The sequence below is a fragment of the Laetiporus sulphureus genome, assembly GCF_001632365.1.
Source record: "Laetiporus sulphureus 93-53 unplaced genomic scaffold LAESUscaffold_36, whole genome shotgun sequence".
NCBI classification, from domain to species: domain Eukaryota; kingdom Fungi; phylum Basidiomycota; class Agaricomycetes; order Polyporales; family Laetiporaceae; genus Laetiporus; species Laetiporus sulphureus.
The window spans coordinates 261,670-274,909 of NW_024468545.1; the positions used below are offsets into that span (position 1 = coordinate 261,670).

The 13,240-nt window shown below is 53.1% G+C and overlaps 8 protein-coding genes across 8 annotated transcripts; 4 read left to right on the top strand and 4 right to left on the bottom strand.

The window, feature by feature from the left end:
• The first annotated feature begins 252 nt into the window (after window positions 1–252).
• LAESUDRAFT_728673 (uncharacterized protein) lies at window positions 253–708 on the top strand. The gene has a single exon (XM_040909486.1). The coding sequence runs from the start codon at window positions 481–483 to the stop codon at window positions 700–702; it is 222 nt and encodes a 73-aa protein (XP_040761701.1). The 5' UTR covers window positions 253–480; the 3' UTR covers window positions 703–708.
• On the bottom strand, window positions 602–1,294 carry LAESUDRAFT_321037 (uncharacterized protein). The gene is made up of 3 exons (XM_040902001.1): window positions 891–1,294; window positions 692–833; window positions 602–631 (listed from the first exon to the last, which is right to left on the bottom strand). Exons 1-2 carry the CDS (start codon window positions 1,181–1,183, stop codon window positions 782–784), a joined length of 345 nt encoding a protein of 114 aa, XP_040761702.1. The 5' UTR covers window positions 1,184–1,294; the 3' UTR covers window positions 602–631; window positions 692–781.
• Window positions 1,295–1,405: 111 nt separating this feature from the next.
• Window positions 1,406–2,854, bottom strand: LAESUDRAFT_761549 (uncharacterized protein; the record flags this gene model as incomplete). Its single annotated transcript, XM_040912939.1, has 1 exon — window positions 1,406–2,854. The coding sequence occupies one exon, from the start codon at window positions 2,852–2,854 to the stop codon at window positions 1,406–1,408; it is 1,449 nt and encodes a 482-aa protein (XP_040761703.1).
• A 905-nt stretch (window positions 2,855–3,759) lies between these two features.
• Window positions 3,760–4,522, bottom strand: LAESUDRAFT_321176 (uncharacterized protein). The gene has a single exon (XM_040902002.1). The coding sequence runs from the start codon at window positions 4,285–4,287 to the stop codon at window positions 3,895–3,897; it is 393 nt and encodes a 130-aa protein (XP_040761704.1). The 5' UTR covers window positions 4,288–4,522; the 3' UTR covers window positions 3,760–3,894.
• A 464-nt stretch (window positions 4,523–4,986) lies between these two features.
• On the bottom strand, window positions 4,987–5,417 carry LAESUDRAFT_728676 (uncharacterized protein; the record flags this gene model as incomplete). The annotated part of the gene is made up of 3 exons (XM_040909487.1): window positions 4,987–5,008; window positions 5,079–5,153; window positions 5,225–5,417. 3 exons carry the CDS (start codon window positions 5,412–5,414, stop codon window positions 4,995–4,997), a joined length of 279 nt encoding a protein of 92 aa, XP_040761705.1. The 3' UTR covers window positions 4,987–4,994.
• A 25-nt stretch (window positions 5,418–5,442) lies between these two features.
• Window positions 5,443–6,826, top strand: LAESUDRAFT_728677 (nitroreductase). Its single transcript, XM_040909488.1, has 3 exons — window positions 5,443–6,180; window positions 6,234–6,305; window positions 6,368–6,826. Exons 1-3 carry the CDS (start codon window positions 5,671–5,673, stop codon window positions 6,527–6,529), a joined length of 744 nt encoding a protein of 247 aa, XP_040761706.1. The 5' UTR covers window positions 5,443–5,670; the 3' UTR covers window positions 6,530–6,826.
• Window positions 6,827–8,158: 1,332 nt separating this feature from the next.
• Window positions 8,159–12,407, top strand: LAESUDRAFT_658742 (uncharacterized protein; the record flags this gene model as incomplete). Its single annotated transcript, XM_040904765.1, has 3 exons — window positions 8,159–8,303; window positions 8,370–8,518; window positions 12,357–12,407. 3 exons carry the CDS (start codon window positions 8,159–8,161, stop codon window positions 12,405–12,407), a joined length of 345 nt encoding a protein of 114 aa, XP_040761707.1.
• LAESUDRAFT_728681 (uncharacterized protein) lies at window positions 12,248–13,191 on the top strand. Its single transcript, XM_040909489.1, has 3 exons — window positions 12,248–12,305; window positions 12,357–12,518; window positions 12,586–13,191. Exon 3 carries the CDS (start codon window positions 12,667–12,669, stop codon window positions 12,955–12,957), a length of 291 nt encoding a protein of 96 aa, XP_040761708.1. The 5' UTR covers window positions 12,248–12,305; window positions 12,357–12,518; window positions 12,586–12,666; the 3' UTR covers window positions 12,958–13,191.
• Window positions 13,192–13,240: the final 49 nt, after the last annotated feature.

The window sequence follows — 13,240 nt, forward strand, 5'->3', positions numbered from 1 at the left end:
GCTGATGATAATCTTGTGTTCTTAATGACCGCGTCCGCTTTGGGCCGTAGAACCCACATTTTTGGCCAACAGGCAACTCTCGCTCGGCTTACATATGCCAGGCCTGTCCGATCACTCGATCGCTCTTTGGCTGCACTCCCGAACTTGCAGGCCTTCTGCCATGGATCAAAGGATGGCTCCGTCCTTCCTAACCCGCCGCTCCAACGACATCCGCAGGCACTCTCGAATCCAAGCAGGAGGACCCCATTGCGGGCTCTAATCACCGCGCATCGCATAGCATCAAACTGCCTGCTGTCCAAGTTCTCGAACACGGTGTTTCGGGTGGGTCGAATCGGCACATGGAATGGAAGAGCGCCGAGATCACGTTGCTGAAGCGCGAAATCGGACACGAGGCATTCAGAAGCATGAAGCGACGGCTGGGGCATTGCCCCAGAGCCTAACATTAAGCGCGACGCTATCACGGCGGGGGACACGACGAACATGGATACGATCTCGAACGAGCGTAGCGTGCGCACGCCGCATGCTCATGCCATCGCCGTGGGTCCCAGCGACGGGCTTATGGGCAACTCGGAGGGCGGGTATGTGCAGTATCGCGCTTTCATGACGGCGCGTTGTCAGATGCTCGTTGGACCTGCAATGGAGGAAATGTCTAGCAGAGATCATCGAGCAATACGGACATTACAGGACTTGCCACAGAGGTGAACGGATATATCATGGGTATCGTGAAGTGCGGCGTCGGCCGCCGAGGAGACGAGGCACATGTGTTGGCGGCTAGGAGAGATCAGGTAGAAAGTGTCGAAGGCGAACGCTTCGAGACAGCCCATAAGGATTGGCTGACGAGCGAAAGGGGTCGGTAGAAGCTCCGTCATTGAAAAAGATTCCATACGCACCACAAAAACTCCAGCTTATCATACCTCGCCTCATGAGAACGCCGCAACGCAGCCACTTCGCGCCGCGATGGTCGAACACCATGATGAACGCCCGTCAGCGAGATGCACGAACAGCCGATCACACAGCACGCTTCTGCTCTTCCCACCGCAACAGCTAGAGGGTTGATGCAGATCAGTACGGCTGCGCAGTGTGTCATGGGGCGCACTGCGCGAGAGATGGCGACAGATGCATTAACAACTTGAGCGGTCTTCGTGCTTGCGATGGATGGTACGAGTGCGCGAACATAGAGCATAGAGCGTCTCTCGGCCGAGGCAGAGGTATAGGAACGTTGATGCAATGCTGAACGCCGTCCGAGGTGCGTCCTTGCTAGTGTGCTTGAAACAAAGCCTTTCCGGCTGATATACCACCTTCGCGCAGGCACAATGCATAAGAATGGTGTCGAAGATAATTTCCTGACGTTATACGAGTACAAGCGAGAACGAACGGTCCTCTGGAGCACTGTACATAATGCAGATCATTCATCATAATCGGTCTTCTCTTCGTTCTCTTGCCGTTGGCCCTGCTCGCTGGATTCGACAAAACTGAGGTCACACACGACATTCTCCACCGATGCCGTGTACACGTTGGGACCGAGAATCAACCTCCCGGGAATATGTCCAGCGACATGGAGACGCGCAAATGTCTCCATGATCCACTCTTCGTGTCTAAACCAGGCTATGTATCCGCCAGTGAGCACCTCGTGGAACTTGAGGTAGTACGGAGCATCCGTGAACACCGTAGCGCGCAGCAAGTCCGTGTCTCCATGCACCTCGTGCAGCGCTCTCGCGAAACAGGCGCCGAAATGCTGCCGCAGATAGTATCGCTTGACCATCGCTGCCGCGCGGGTGGTCATATCGACACGATCGCCCTCTCCGCGGAACTCCTCCGCCCAGGCAGTCGTGTCGCCGAGCGACGTCCAGTCGTGGGGGACCGTGTTCCAGCCTTCGTCTGGGTGCCCTGGTCGCTCGCAAGGATCGTCGCCCTCTGTAAGGAGATCGTGCGGGTAGTGCGCGGTGAGCATGAGCGGAAGTATCTGGGCACCTCCCCAATCGATGATCCCATTCACTTTCGAGTAGTCATGAGGGTCTACAACGATGTTCCGAAGAGCGAGGTCGGGGTGATGGAGAACCAGAGTGAGATAGAGCGGTGGTGGAACGAAGTATGGGATGAGCGCGGAGAGTGTCTGCAAGAGTCGGCCGAACTTCTGAGGCGTGTACTGGCCGAACGAGTCTGGCAATTCGTCCTTCTCGAGCGTGGACCATTCGTTCATGGCGCGCACGACTTCACGTTCGAGGAGCCAATACCACATGTCAGAGATGGACTTCCAAGGGCCACCCAGGACGTCTCCTGTGAGTGAAATGCCCTCGGCAACGACGAACCCCTTCGTAGTAGAATCAACGAGGCTACCCAGCCTGTCAAATGGAACGGGCTGTGACAGGGAGGCTTGGATCTTGGCCATGACATTGACGACTCGGAGCTGATCTTCTGCGCCCAGTGCGTCGAGCCCTCGGAGCTCTTTGTCGTGAGAGATGGCGTCGTTCAAGGTCACTCCTTTGACTACATCCATGAGAATGTATGGTGCACCGACTGGATTCGCGAATGTGAGGTCCGAAGCGTGTACTTTCGGCACAGATATATGAGGATACAGTCCGGACTCGCTCACGAAACGAATTGTCGCAATCTCGGAGCGCTTCGTGGCGGGGACAAAGTCCTCTTCATCGGCGTTTGGAATGCTCGCGGCAACATCGGAGCCGTCATCAAAGGCGATACGGTAGACATAGTTGTAGCTGCCGCAGCCAAGAAGAGTGATTGACTCGCAGCCTGTTTTGCCCAGTGCAGCAGTTGCAACTTGAAGAAGCGAGGAGAGATCAGCCCATTTAGGTTTCCGAAGCTGCGATATTTGCGATGCGAGAGAGGAGTTCATGTTTTGCTTGATGTTCCACAAGGAGCACCAACAGGGATTGTGGCAGCTGTCGAGCTTGTGTTGCAGCAGCGGAGTGATTTTATGCAACGCTGTACTTGAGCGCTACGGCCTTGCATGAGGATGAGATTAGTTGCACGAACGGTGGCTAGCCCTGGCTAGCCACAATCGCGAGGCAACGCGATGTGTCACGCGGGTCACGCATCACGACGCTCCAGTCTATGCGTGACTCTCTCTCCCCCTTTGAACCTTTGACTTTGACTCAGCCATTTTTCAGCCATTTTAGATAGCGTAAATGTCAAGATGTGGACGTTACATGTCTTTTCAATGCGGCTGTCGCGCATCTTGCTGAGTGGCGATAAAATCATAGGAAAATGAATCTGACGTCCCAGTGCACAGCTTCTATGTGACTCCACTTAGATGAGAGGTCATTCGATATCAATACACGTCTGCCTATAAATCTGACGTACACAACCTCCACAGAGAGAATTCCGCCCATTCAATTAATATGTGCTGGTATTCAACTTCGATCTCAAACATACCGCCCTGCTCTGTGCGAGCGGTCGAAGGAGCATGTGAGCGAGAGAGTTGGTCAAACTCGAAGTGGCACGGGGAGCAACGGGCCTCAGACGATGACACGTCGAGCCCTGCCACAGAATGCTCGGCGACCCAATGCACACGACCACTAAGTGCTCGGAAAGCAGCCTCAGCGGCACTCGTAAACAAGAAGCATGCCGTAAGCCTTTCATAGCCGTGCGACCCTAAAAGCCGGTCAGGTCCAGACTGTGTACGTGCCATTCGAGACAGCTTCTCACCTTCGGTCCACGGACGTCGCTCATGTCGATACCCATTGGCGCTGTCGATTAGCAGTTGAACCACAGCCTTGACGGTAAAGGCCGGATAATGCATGAGGGCAGTATGCAGACACCAGGATTTTAAGTCCCTACGCCGCCGCCGAGTACACAAAAGGTGAGTATGACAGCCTCATTACGTCCTGATAACGACTACGATCGTACAATCCGTAGATGCTACCGAACGCCTTGCTAGCTTCGCAATGATTCGGCGTTAAAAGAAAGGCTGTCCAGAGATGATCGCGGACGACTATCATTACTCAGGAAAGTGGCACTAAGATGCCAGCTTCCGCGCCAGGACACCGCCAATGAGGGGTCCAATCGCAAAGCCGGATGCGACGACGACATGATGATGCCTTGATATTTTTCTCTTTGAGCAGTCCAACATATCAGCGCCGGAAGAGGCCACCTCGTCAGGTTAGGCTGCACGCACCTCTCACGAAGCGTCACCAAATCCGAAATGACAATCTGCCCGAAGCTCACAATGGCTTCACCGCCGGCACCGGAAAATGCACAAAATATGATCAACTGAACGATGGTGGGCGAGAAGCCCGCGGGAATGCTCCCCAGCACGAGTGTTGACATGGCGAGACATTCACGACATGCGCAACCAATCGCAATTGCAACAATGCATGCAAGGGAGATGACCTCGTATGCGAGCTCGGACTAACGCCGATTGGGTCTTAGGTTTTTAAGCGAGTCCAAAGAGCGCATAGACAGTAGTGCTAACCTGAAAGGTGCTCGCAATCTGCTTGGTGGCTTCTACATATTTAGACGTAAAGAGATGTTATCCAATTGATCGTTTCCGACAGGCATTGGCGCTGACATATGATGCGACTGTGAGATAGTTGCTGAAGCTCGAAGTCTTGAAACCTCTGGGTAAAAATGCTTCGATACGGGTTCCAACGCAGAGAGTTCAGTCTAGCCAATGCGTCTGCGAGTTTGCATCTTACGCCACACCACTAGCAAAGCGGACTATCTCCTACAACGCATTGGTAATCGAACAGGGCAGGGGGGGGCATCGTGCTTGCCAAGCCGGCCAGCTTAATGAGAAGATGCAGACGCAGATTCAAGGCATCAAATCATGGCGCGGAGAAGCAAAAATAGAACTCAATGTCTCCCCGGGCCAGCAGCTGCCAGCAGTCGTCGGTGTTTTGAGGTCATCCTTTAGCCTTAAGGCCCAGTGTCCCCATTTATTAATGTTAGAAAAAGATTGAAGAACCGAAGAGGGCACACATACATCCACATCTCAATTGCCTTCGCATCTGGAGAATTTCAGCATTAGTCTCATTTTACTCTCTTCCACCTCAGATAAGCCAGAGCGGAATATTTCAGCTCTCACGATCCTTCTCAAGTTATAGTTCTACTATACATACCTTGCATTACTGAGGTGTGCGGGGCGACCTTCGTCCTACAACGTCCGTCGAGAAGAAGGCTACCAATACGGTTACCTAGCGATGATTGATTGGCGCCGACTCGTCCTCGCCACGTGTACTAATCAGCAGCATGACTTATTGTTTACCAATCTTTTTTGACGCCATCTTGTCAGCCTGTCGCGAATAATCCTTTTTGAGCCAAACCCAGCGTATCCGCCGCCCAACCAAGCCGAAAAAGAACGGAATGCCAGGAGATAGCAAGATGAAACGCCAGCGAGACAACCGGATTTTGTGCTGAGCCTCCCACCGCTTCTCAAGCATGGCCTCGAAGCGCATGGAACCTTGCCCGATGCGTTCGAACCATCTCACCGATTCCTGGCTCCTGTCCCCCGGAGGATCTTCTTTCCCACCGTGACCCGGACATTGTCAAGGCTGAGCACGCCGGTACGCTCGCTGACTGTGTGCCCGCCCATCTCACCTAATCTGCGTCGCCGATACCATCACCGGTCCGTCGTAACCATTCTCAGGCACCCTTTTTTTCGTGCAGCATCTCAGTGGAGCAGGGGGAGAGCTTTAAAAAGCCCACTTCGCCATGTCGTTCGTCAAAGCCCTTCGCAGCTCTATCGCACCCGCCGTCCGCACGCATCGCACTGTCCCCTCTTCTCTCCTCGCGTCCACCCGAGCAGCTCGTACCGCATCCCCCTTCGTCCACCAGCAGACCCGCACAATGGCTTCCGCGCAGTTTCTCGAAGAGATCAAGAAGCGTCGCACGTACTACAACATCTCGAACAAGTCGCCCATTCCCGACGCGCGCGTCGAGGAGATCGTGAAGCAGATCGTGTTAAACGTCCCGTCGTCGTTCAACTCGCAGAGCAGCCGCGTCGTCGTGCTGTTCAAGAAGGAACACGAGAAGCTATGGGACTTCGCGTCTGAGATCCTCAAGCCGATCGTGCCCGAGCAGCAGTGGCCGACGACGGCCGGCAAGCTCGCGAGTTTCAAGGCTGGGTACGGCACGATCCTCTTCTTCGAGGACCAGGTGCCCGTACGCGAGCTCCAGAAGAACTTCCCGCTCTACCAGGAGTCGTTCCCAGCATGGTCAGAGGTGCGTCTGTTGCACCCCGCTTTCCTCGTCAGAGATTGACGGATCCTCTGCAGCACACCAGCGGCATGATCCAGTTCGCTACGTGGACATCACTCGAGCTTGAGGGCTTTGGTGCCTCCCTCCAGGTCAGTCCTCCCCCTCCCCTTCGCTGTCGCCCGACGAGAGCAGACGCTGACACACACTGCAGCACTACAACCCCCTCATCGACCAGAAGGTCAAGTCGGAGTGGAACATCCCCGATAGCTGGAACCTCATCGCGCAGATGCCCTTCGGCACGCCGAGCGCGCCGCCGACGGAGAAGAAGTTCTCGCCCATCGAGGAGCGCGTGAAGGTTTTCGGCAACTTGTAGAGGTGTCGCGACGTCTTTCGGCGGCCGGATAAGGGCTCGTCCGCGCTAGATGATATGGACTGAATGTGGATTAGTATCATAGACGAGCGCAAGTGTATTTTGACGAGCCCGATGATGTTAACAATTCAGTGAAACTTACGATGGCATGCCAGCGATCGATGGCTTTCTCCATTCGGGCTTTGTGGGACATAGAGAGCGACGCTGCGACTCGGGTCCGCTGTAACTCTGTGCCTGTAATATCCTGGCCATTTCAAGCTTCACTGTTCTTCAAGATCCGTCATCTTCTACCTAAAGATATGTGTGCTTTGATTGGGGAGAGCCCTGGTGAGCTTCGTCTTCTCGCTCGCTCGCCCGGCTAGCTTCCGCTTCTCTTGTTCCGGGTTTCGGCAGGACATGCAAAAACGTGCCAGCTGTGATCGATGAAGATCAAGATCCCTACATCCGATTGCTGACCCATCCTACGGGCGCGTATCTTGATTGCTTGGGTAAGAATCATCGTTGACGCATGCGCAGTGAGTCAGGAGGATGTGCCGCGGAGGCCATTAGCGCCCTGTGCCTTTTTCTGGTCGCTTCATCTTACAGCAGCGCAAGCTTGCGGTGAAGCCATTCGTCGTGAGTACGATAATTCATCTCGAGCAGCTATATGATTATATCAAAGCGCTCGCGTCGACCCAGCGTAAGGTAGAACGTCGTGACGGCGAAATGTGCGTCTGTTCCTTTGCGAAGCTCTGAGCCTTGATCATGAGTTGCGGACCTGGGTTGCGTGGTAAGGACCGCGGTGAAAGTTTAAGTGTAGAAGAGAGGGTGTCTGAAGAACTCTTGAAATTCGATGAAAAGCACGCGGACAGATGACAGATGAGGCCGTGAGACTATGCACACTTGTTGTGAGCGAACGAAACTGTAAGCATAGCGCTGCTCCCACAAGCTGAGGAAATATACTCTGAACGTTGTTCATAGAATATCTGCATTCGCACCGTGGCGTAGTATGTGCTGGTCCCGGAAATCATCGACGTGCATGATGCTATCGCCATCTGTTTCCTTAACGCATCCCCCGTTAACGGCTATGCTGTCTCTCATGGTTAATGGCATCGATGCTCCAACATCTTATTAAAGCACGCACATGGTTTTGCATCAGTCATGCTGGCGCAGCTCGATGTGTATGATACTTGATTGTCTCACATTCGGCTTCATTGAACTGGCCGGTAGGGTCTGATGAGACTGTGGTGTGCAGTTCGCGCAACGCTGAGCTCCAAGCCGCCGTACCAGACAACCACAACCTCTCAAGCGCCCATAGGCGGTCACATGACCGCGACAGGCTGGTCGTACATTGTTTTTAATGCTATGACAGAGGATAATCCCGCTTATCGAATAGTAAGCAAGACATCGTTGTTCGTAAGCAGAAAAAAGGCGACAGGATTGGATGGAAGAGGAGATGGTCCCAGGTGATTCTATCAGAATGCTGGGCCAGGCCCTCTGAACTGCGGTGTCGAGGTGGGACGACCAGTGCGGCAGTGCCAGACTGCCAGTGACATGTTAAGGCTGACTAGGACTCTCGCGGCTTTCCCTGCTCCTCTTGCTCGATCGTGCACCTCGCGAGTGCTGTCGACCCAACTTCATACTTTTCGCACCATGTCGATCGCCTCGGAGCCCACTCTTTACAAATTCGTCGTCTGGGCTCCGGACATGACGGATCCCGATGCGCTCCAGCGCCGCCTCTCTGTTCGCGAGCGGCATCTGGCGAGGGCAACCGACTTGCACAATTCTAAGCAATGGAGTGCGTGGCGATGATAGTAGTTCCGTGGCTGTTCTCTGCTTGACTTGATGAATTGCGCTTTCACAGAGGTCGGAGGCGCGTTGCTCACGCCCGAGTCGATCGCGTCTCCTGACGCAGAGAAGAAGATGATTGGATCCATGATTATTTGCGAGGCGGAGAGCATCGAGGCTGTGAGGAAGATGATCGAGTCTGACATCTACTATACTTCGAATGTGGTGAGTTTGTGCTGCCCTTAATATATTGCTGGCGCGCTGATTATCTGCCAGTGGGACAAGGAGAAGCTGCAGATCTTCCCTTACCTGACCAGGGATCTGTGATGACTGGTCGACATATGATGCGGAAGCGAAGAATGTATCACCAGGGTGTATAGCAGTGCTCAATGTTATGGATGATAATCAGTCTCATTGCCTTGAAGTCCAGAGCGCTGTCGCACGGAAGTCCACAGAAATCAACTTGCTGTCCTCGCTAGCGGTCAACATCGCGCTCACATCTCAAAGTGACGAGTGGTCGGTTGCTCATGAAGAATCACAGGAGATCGACTCTTGTCTGGTGTAAGAAAAATCGTTGCACACCTTCCTCATAATCGGTGATTGATCGTTGATGGTCAGCATCGCCAATGCTTCGTTAACGGCCTCACAGGCGTTGTTCCTGTATGATCTCTACATTGCGCTGCATGTCACAGCAGTGACAGAGACGAACAGGGTCACTATCAATATACATCATCATATCTCAGCTACATGAGAAATTCGCAGACATACGGCAGACGCACAAAAGAAATGCCCACATATCGTTCTTCAGCATCCAAACGTCCAATTTATCGTTTAGCACGGGATGGAGACTCTTGCGGGCCTCATTTTCCCCATCGTTTATGAACAGAGCTGCCCATAACTGAGGGAGGATACCGTCGCGCGAGAGGTTTGGATTTTGGATATGACGGAATGCAAAATTTAGAACTCCCCTGCCACTTTCGGCTCCGTCTTCGATGTTTTTCTTAAGATAAACTGTCCCAGAGCCCCACAGCGTCTTGAGCTTAACTGCCAACTCGGCTGCTGGGTCTCGAGAAGATGGCGGCCGTCTGGGGGACTGTCGCGGTCACATGATCGCGACGGGTCGTGTTCAACCCTCGGATTGACGCTCTTCGCTGCTTCGTCGGCTCCCATACTTGCATTGCGCTCAACAGCTCAATTCATTATCCTACCATTTTCTTGGTATATACTGTCTGTGCTCAGATTATACTCCCAATGGTGGACCTGAGCATCGACCTGGAGGAACTTCCTGAACTGTTGGAACTATACAAGAAGAAATTGCAGGATACCCGCATCAAGCTGCGCCATTCTGAACAGGTAAGTAAGACTAGAAACAATGTGGAGGAAAGTTCGGGATTTATGCTTTTGACACTCACATGTGGACTCTTGGAATCAGGAAGTCGCCTCTCTTCGTAGTTCGCAATCTCAGCCGCGCTTGCGAGATATTGCTAATGTGGAGCCAGAATGTAAGCGTGAAGCTATGATGTTCAAGGTCTCTGACCACAGCTGAGTCTCTTTGTGTCAGTAATCGATAGCAAAGTATGATGGCATGTCTCTTGCTTATGCAATAGGCGTTCTCATGTCGCTTGTTGAATCGCGATAGCTCGCAGGAGACCTAAGCAAAGCACAGGATGAGCTGAAACGAGCTCGGAGCCGTGCAAATGCTGCAGTGAGCATTCCCATCCGTCATCGTTGTAGAGCTCACGTAATGGTGCTTTCAGGAAGGCGAACTGATGGTCGTCGGTGACAAGCTAGACCAACAAGAGCAGGAGATCGGGAACCTTCAGACCGAGAATGGTCGATTGCGTGTGAGGATTGAGCAGTTGCAAGAGGATAGTGGCCGAGCGAGGCGTGACTTTTCTCAATGGGAGGAAGAAGTGGGGCAATTGCGCGCCGAGATCAAACGGATCACAGATGAGAATCAAAGGTTGAGCGCCTCCAATGCCCAGCAGAAGGCCGTTTCCCAGCGTTTAAAGAATGACTACGATCAAGAACACGCGGTGAGCTCTTGTTCAATATCATTACACAATCGCGTGCTGATGAACTGCCCGTAGCGCTTGCTCAAGTTACAGGGTCAACTCGAGGCTCAAGCCGGCGTGCAATGGACTACTGCTGTCGCGAGAGATGAGGCGATCCGCGAGAGAGACGAGATTCAACACGAGCGTGATGAGCTACAGGCAACGGCCGCCGCACTCGAGAAGTCGGTTGAGGCTCTGCGAAAGGTGAGTTGCCCGCACCTCGGTCCTTGCAAGTGCCAATATATGCGATCTTAGGAGCGCGATGCGTTAGCCAAGAAGCTGCCTCCTGACGGTCTGCTCAAGGTACGGATCTTGTTGATATCTCGTTGATTCAGTCGTGCAAACTTGTCTTGCGCTAGTGGATGGCATTCGAGCAAACAATGCAGAAGATGCCGCTCATCGCTGGCGTGCCGAATGTTGGAAGATGGAGGAACTGTATCCCGTACTCAATCCACATGAACCACGTTAAAGCTCAAGAGTATCTCAATTCTGTGAGTGTTCTGCATCCTGAGCGCAACGTTCACTCACTCCAAAAACAGGCAGAACTCAGAGCTCTGTGGTACGCCTTCCTGTGACTACTATCGTTATTGTTCCTATGCTGAACGGCTCGGATCGGATAATTTTGTTCTGCAGTAACCACAACTCGATCCTCTACGCCGGGCACCGCCTTCTGTGGTTCATGGACGTCCACCAGCATGCATTTCTCGTGACATCCACCTATCATCCCAACTCGGACGACAAGTCACAGTGGGAACGCAACGACGAATATGACAAAATCGTCAACCGAACGTTGGAAGTCGTATACACGCCCGATGGAGTTTCGGGATACTATGTGGGAACATATAGATCCGTGGAGGGTCCGAAGCAAATCACCCTACGTGACCTTACGGGCTACCGTGATGTTGTACGTGCTCCATGCATTCAAAGGCGACGGCAAAGTGTTCATGTCTTGCTCTGCCTGCTCCCCCTAGACGACCCACGGACCGCTCGTCAGTGACATAATCGAGTACAGCAAGATTCAAAACCCGCGCGGCTCCTTCGCCACCGAGCGCATGATCGGGCAGCTGTACGAGGATGGTACTGCCACGTTGGATGTCCTCGGTCTCCAATGCGTTGGCTACAATAACGACCTCAATCGCGCTCTGCAGGACAAACTTAGCAACCCTCAGGCTGAGCGTGACATGCCTGGTCGAGCCCCGAGCTCTCCCGTGAGGTTGCACCGGGTCACTCGCAGCTCCGTTTTGGAGATATCGGGTGGAGTCCCGCCTGGCGTCGGCAAGCGACCTCGCGGAGACAGCGACGCTGCTGAGGTCAGTCGTAGGCAGAAGGCAAGCAGAAGGTGATTACTTTGCCTAAAGTCCATATGGTCAATGCTCTATGTATTTCATATCTATTTCTATCTTGCTATATTGTTTGTTGTATTCACACCGCGTAGGATCTACATTCTAGTAGGAACATCCGTGTACCACATCTTGTCGCTGTTCCTCTCAATCACGGCATCGGCTTCTTTTTTGCTTCGTTGTCATGCTTTCCAGTATTTCCGTGCTGTACTGTGCACCTCGCGACTGCGATAGATTCAACTTCATACCTTTCGCACCATGTCGACCGCCTCGGAGCCCACTCTTTACAAATTCGTCGTCTGGGCTCCGGACATGACAGATCCCGATGCGCTCCATGCGCCGCCTCTCTGTTCGCGAGCGGCATCTGGCGAGGGCAACCGACTTGCACAATTCTAAGCAATGGAGTGCGTGGCGATGATAGTAGTTCCGTGGCTGTTCTCTGCTTGACTTGATGAATTGCGCTTTCACAGAGGTCGGAGGCGCGTTGCTCACGCCCGAGTCGATCGCGTCTCCTGACGCAGAGAAGAAGATGATTGGATCCATGATTATTTGCGAGGCGGAGAGCATCGAGGCTGTGAGGAAGATTTCGAGTCTGACATCTACTATACTTCGAATGTGGTGAGTTTGTGCTGCCCTCAATATATTGCTGGCGCGCTGATCGTCTGCCAGTGGGACAAGGAGAAGCTGCAGATCTTCCCCTACTTGACCAGGGATCTGTGATGACTGGTCGATGTAAGATGCGGAAGCGAAGATTGCATCACCAGGGTATATAGATCCGTGGAGGGTCCGAAGCAAATCACCCTACGTGACCTTACGGGCTACCGTGATGTTGTACGTGCTCCATGCATTCAAAGGCGACGGCAAAGTGTTCATGTCTCGCTCTGCCTGCTCCCCCTAGACAATCCGCGAACCGCTCGTCAGTGACATAATTGAGTACAGCAAGATCCAAAACCCACGCGGTTCCTTCACCACCGAGCGCATGATCGGGCAGCTATACGAGGATGGTACTGCCACGTTGGATATCCTCGGTCTCCAATGTGTTGGTTACAATAACGACCTCAATCGCGCTCTGCAGGACGAACTTAGCAACCTTCAGGCTGAGCGTGACATGCCTGGCCGAGCCCCGAGCGCTCCCGTGAGGTTGCACCGGGTCACTCGTAGCTCTGTTTTGGAGATATCGGGTGGGGTCCCGCCCGGCGTCGGCAAGCGACCTCGCGGAGACAGTGATGCTGCTGAGGTCAGTCGTAGGCAGAAGGCAAGCAGAAGGTGATTGCTTCGCCTGAAGTCCATATAGTCAATGCTCTATGTATTTCGTATCTCTTCTAGCTATCTTGCTATATTGTTTGTTGTATTCACACCGCGTAGGATCTACATTCTAGTAGGAACATCCGTGTACCACACCTTGTCGCTGTTCCTCTGAAACATGGCATCGACCTTTTCTTTGCTTCGCTGTCATGCTTTCCACGACATATTATCCCGGTCTATGATATCAAATTATGCGCAGAGCAATATTGTATGAACTCAAATCATCTCGCTCCGCGATATGTGCCATG

Coding starts and splice junctions, on each gene's coding strand:
- LAESUDRAFT_728673 (XM_040909486.1), top strand. CDS start 481: ATGGATACGATCTCGAACGAGCGTAGCGTGCGCACGCCGCATGCTCAT.
- LAESUDRAFT_321037 (XM_040902001.1), bottom strand. CDS start 1,183: ATGCTCTATGTTCGCGCACTCGTACCATCCATCGCAAGCACGAAGACC. Junction 834..890: donor GATAAGCTGGAGTTTTTGTG/GTGCGTATGGAA, acceptor TTCGCTCGTCAG/CCAATCCTTATGGGCTGTCT.
- LAESUDRAFT_321176 (XM_040902002.1), bottom strand. CDS start 4,287: ATGTCAACACTCGTGCTGGGGAGCATTCCCGCGGGCTTCTCGCCCACC.
- LAESUDRAFT_728677 (XM_040909488.1), top strand. CDS start 5,671: ATGTCGTTCGTCAAAGCCCTTCGCAGCTCTATCGCACCCGCCGTCCGC. Junction 6,181..6,233: donor CGTTCCCAGCATGGTCAGAG/GTGCGTCTGTTG, acceptor GATCCTCTGCAG/CACACCAGCGGCATGATCCA. Junction 6,306..6,367: donor GCTTTGGTGCCTCCCTCCAG/GTCAGTCCTCCC, acceptor CACACACTGCAG/CACTACAACCCCCTCATCGA.
- LAESUDRAFT_728681 (XM_040909489.1), top strand. CDS start 12,667: ATGATCGGGCAGCTATACGAGGATGGTACTGCCACGTTGGATATCCTC.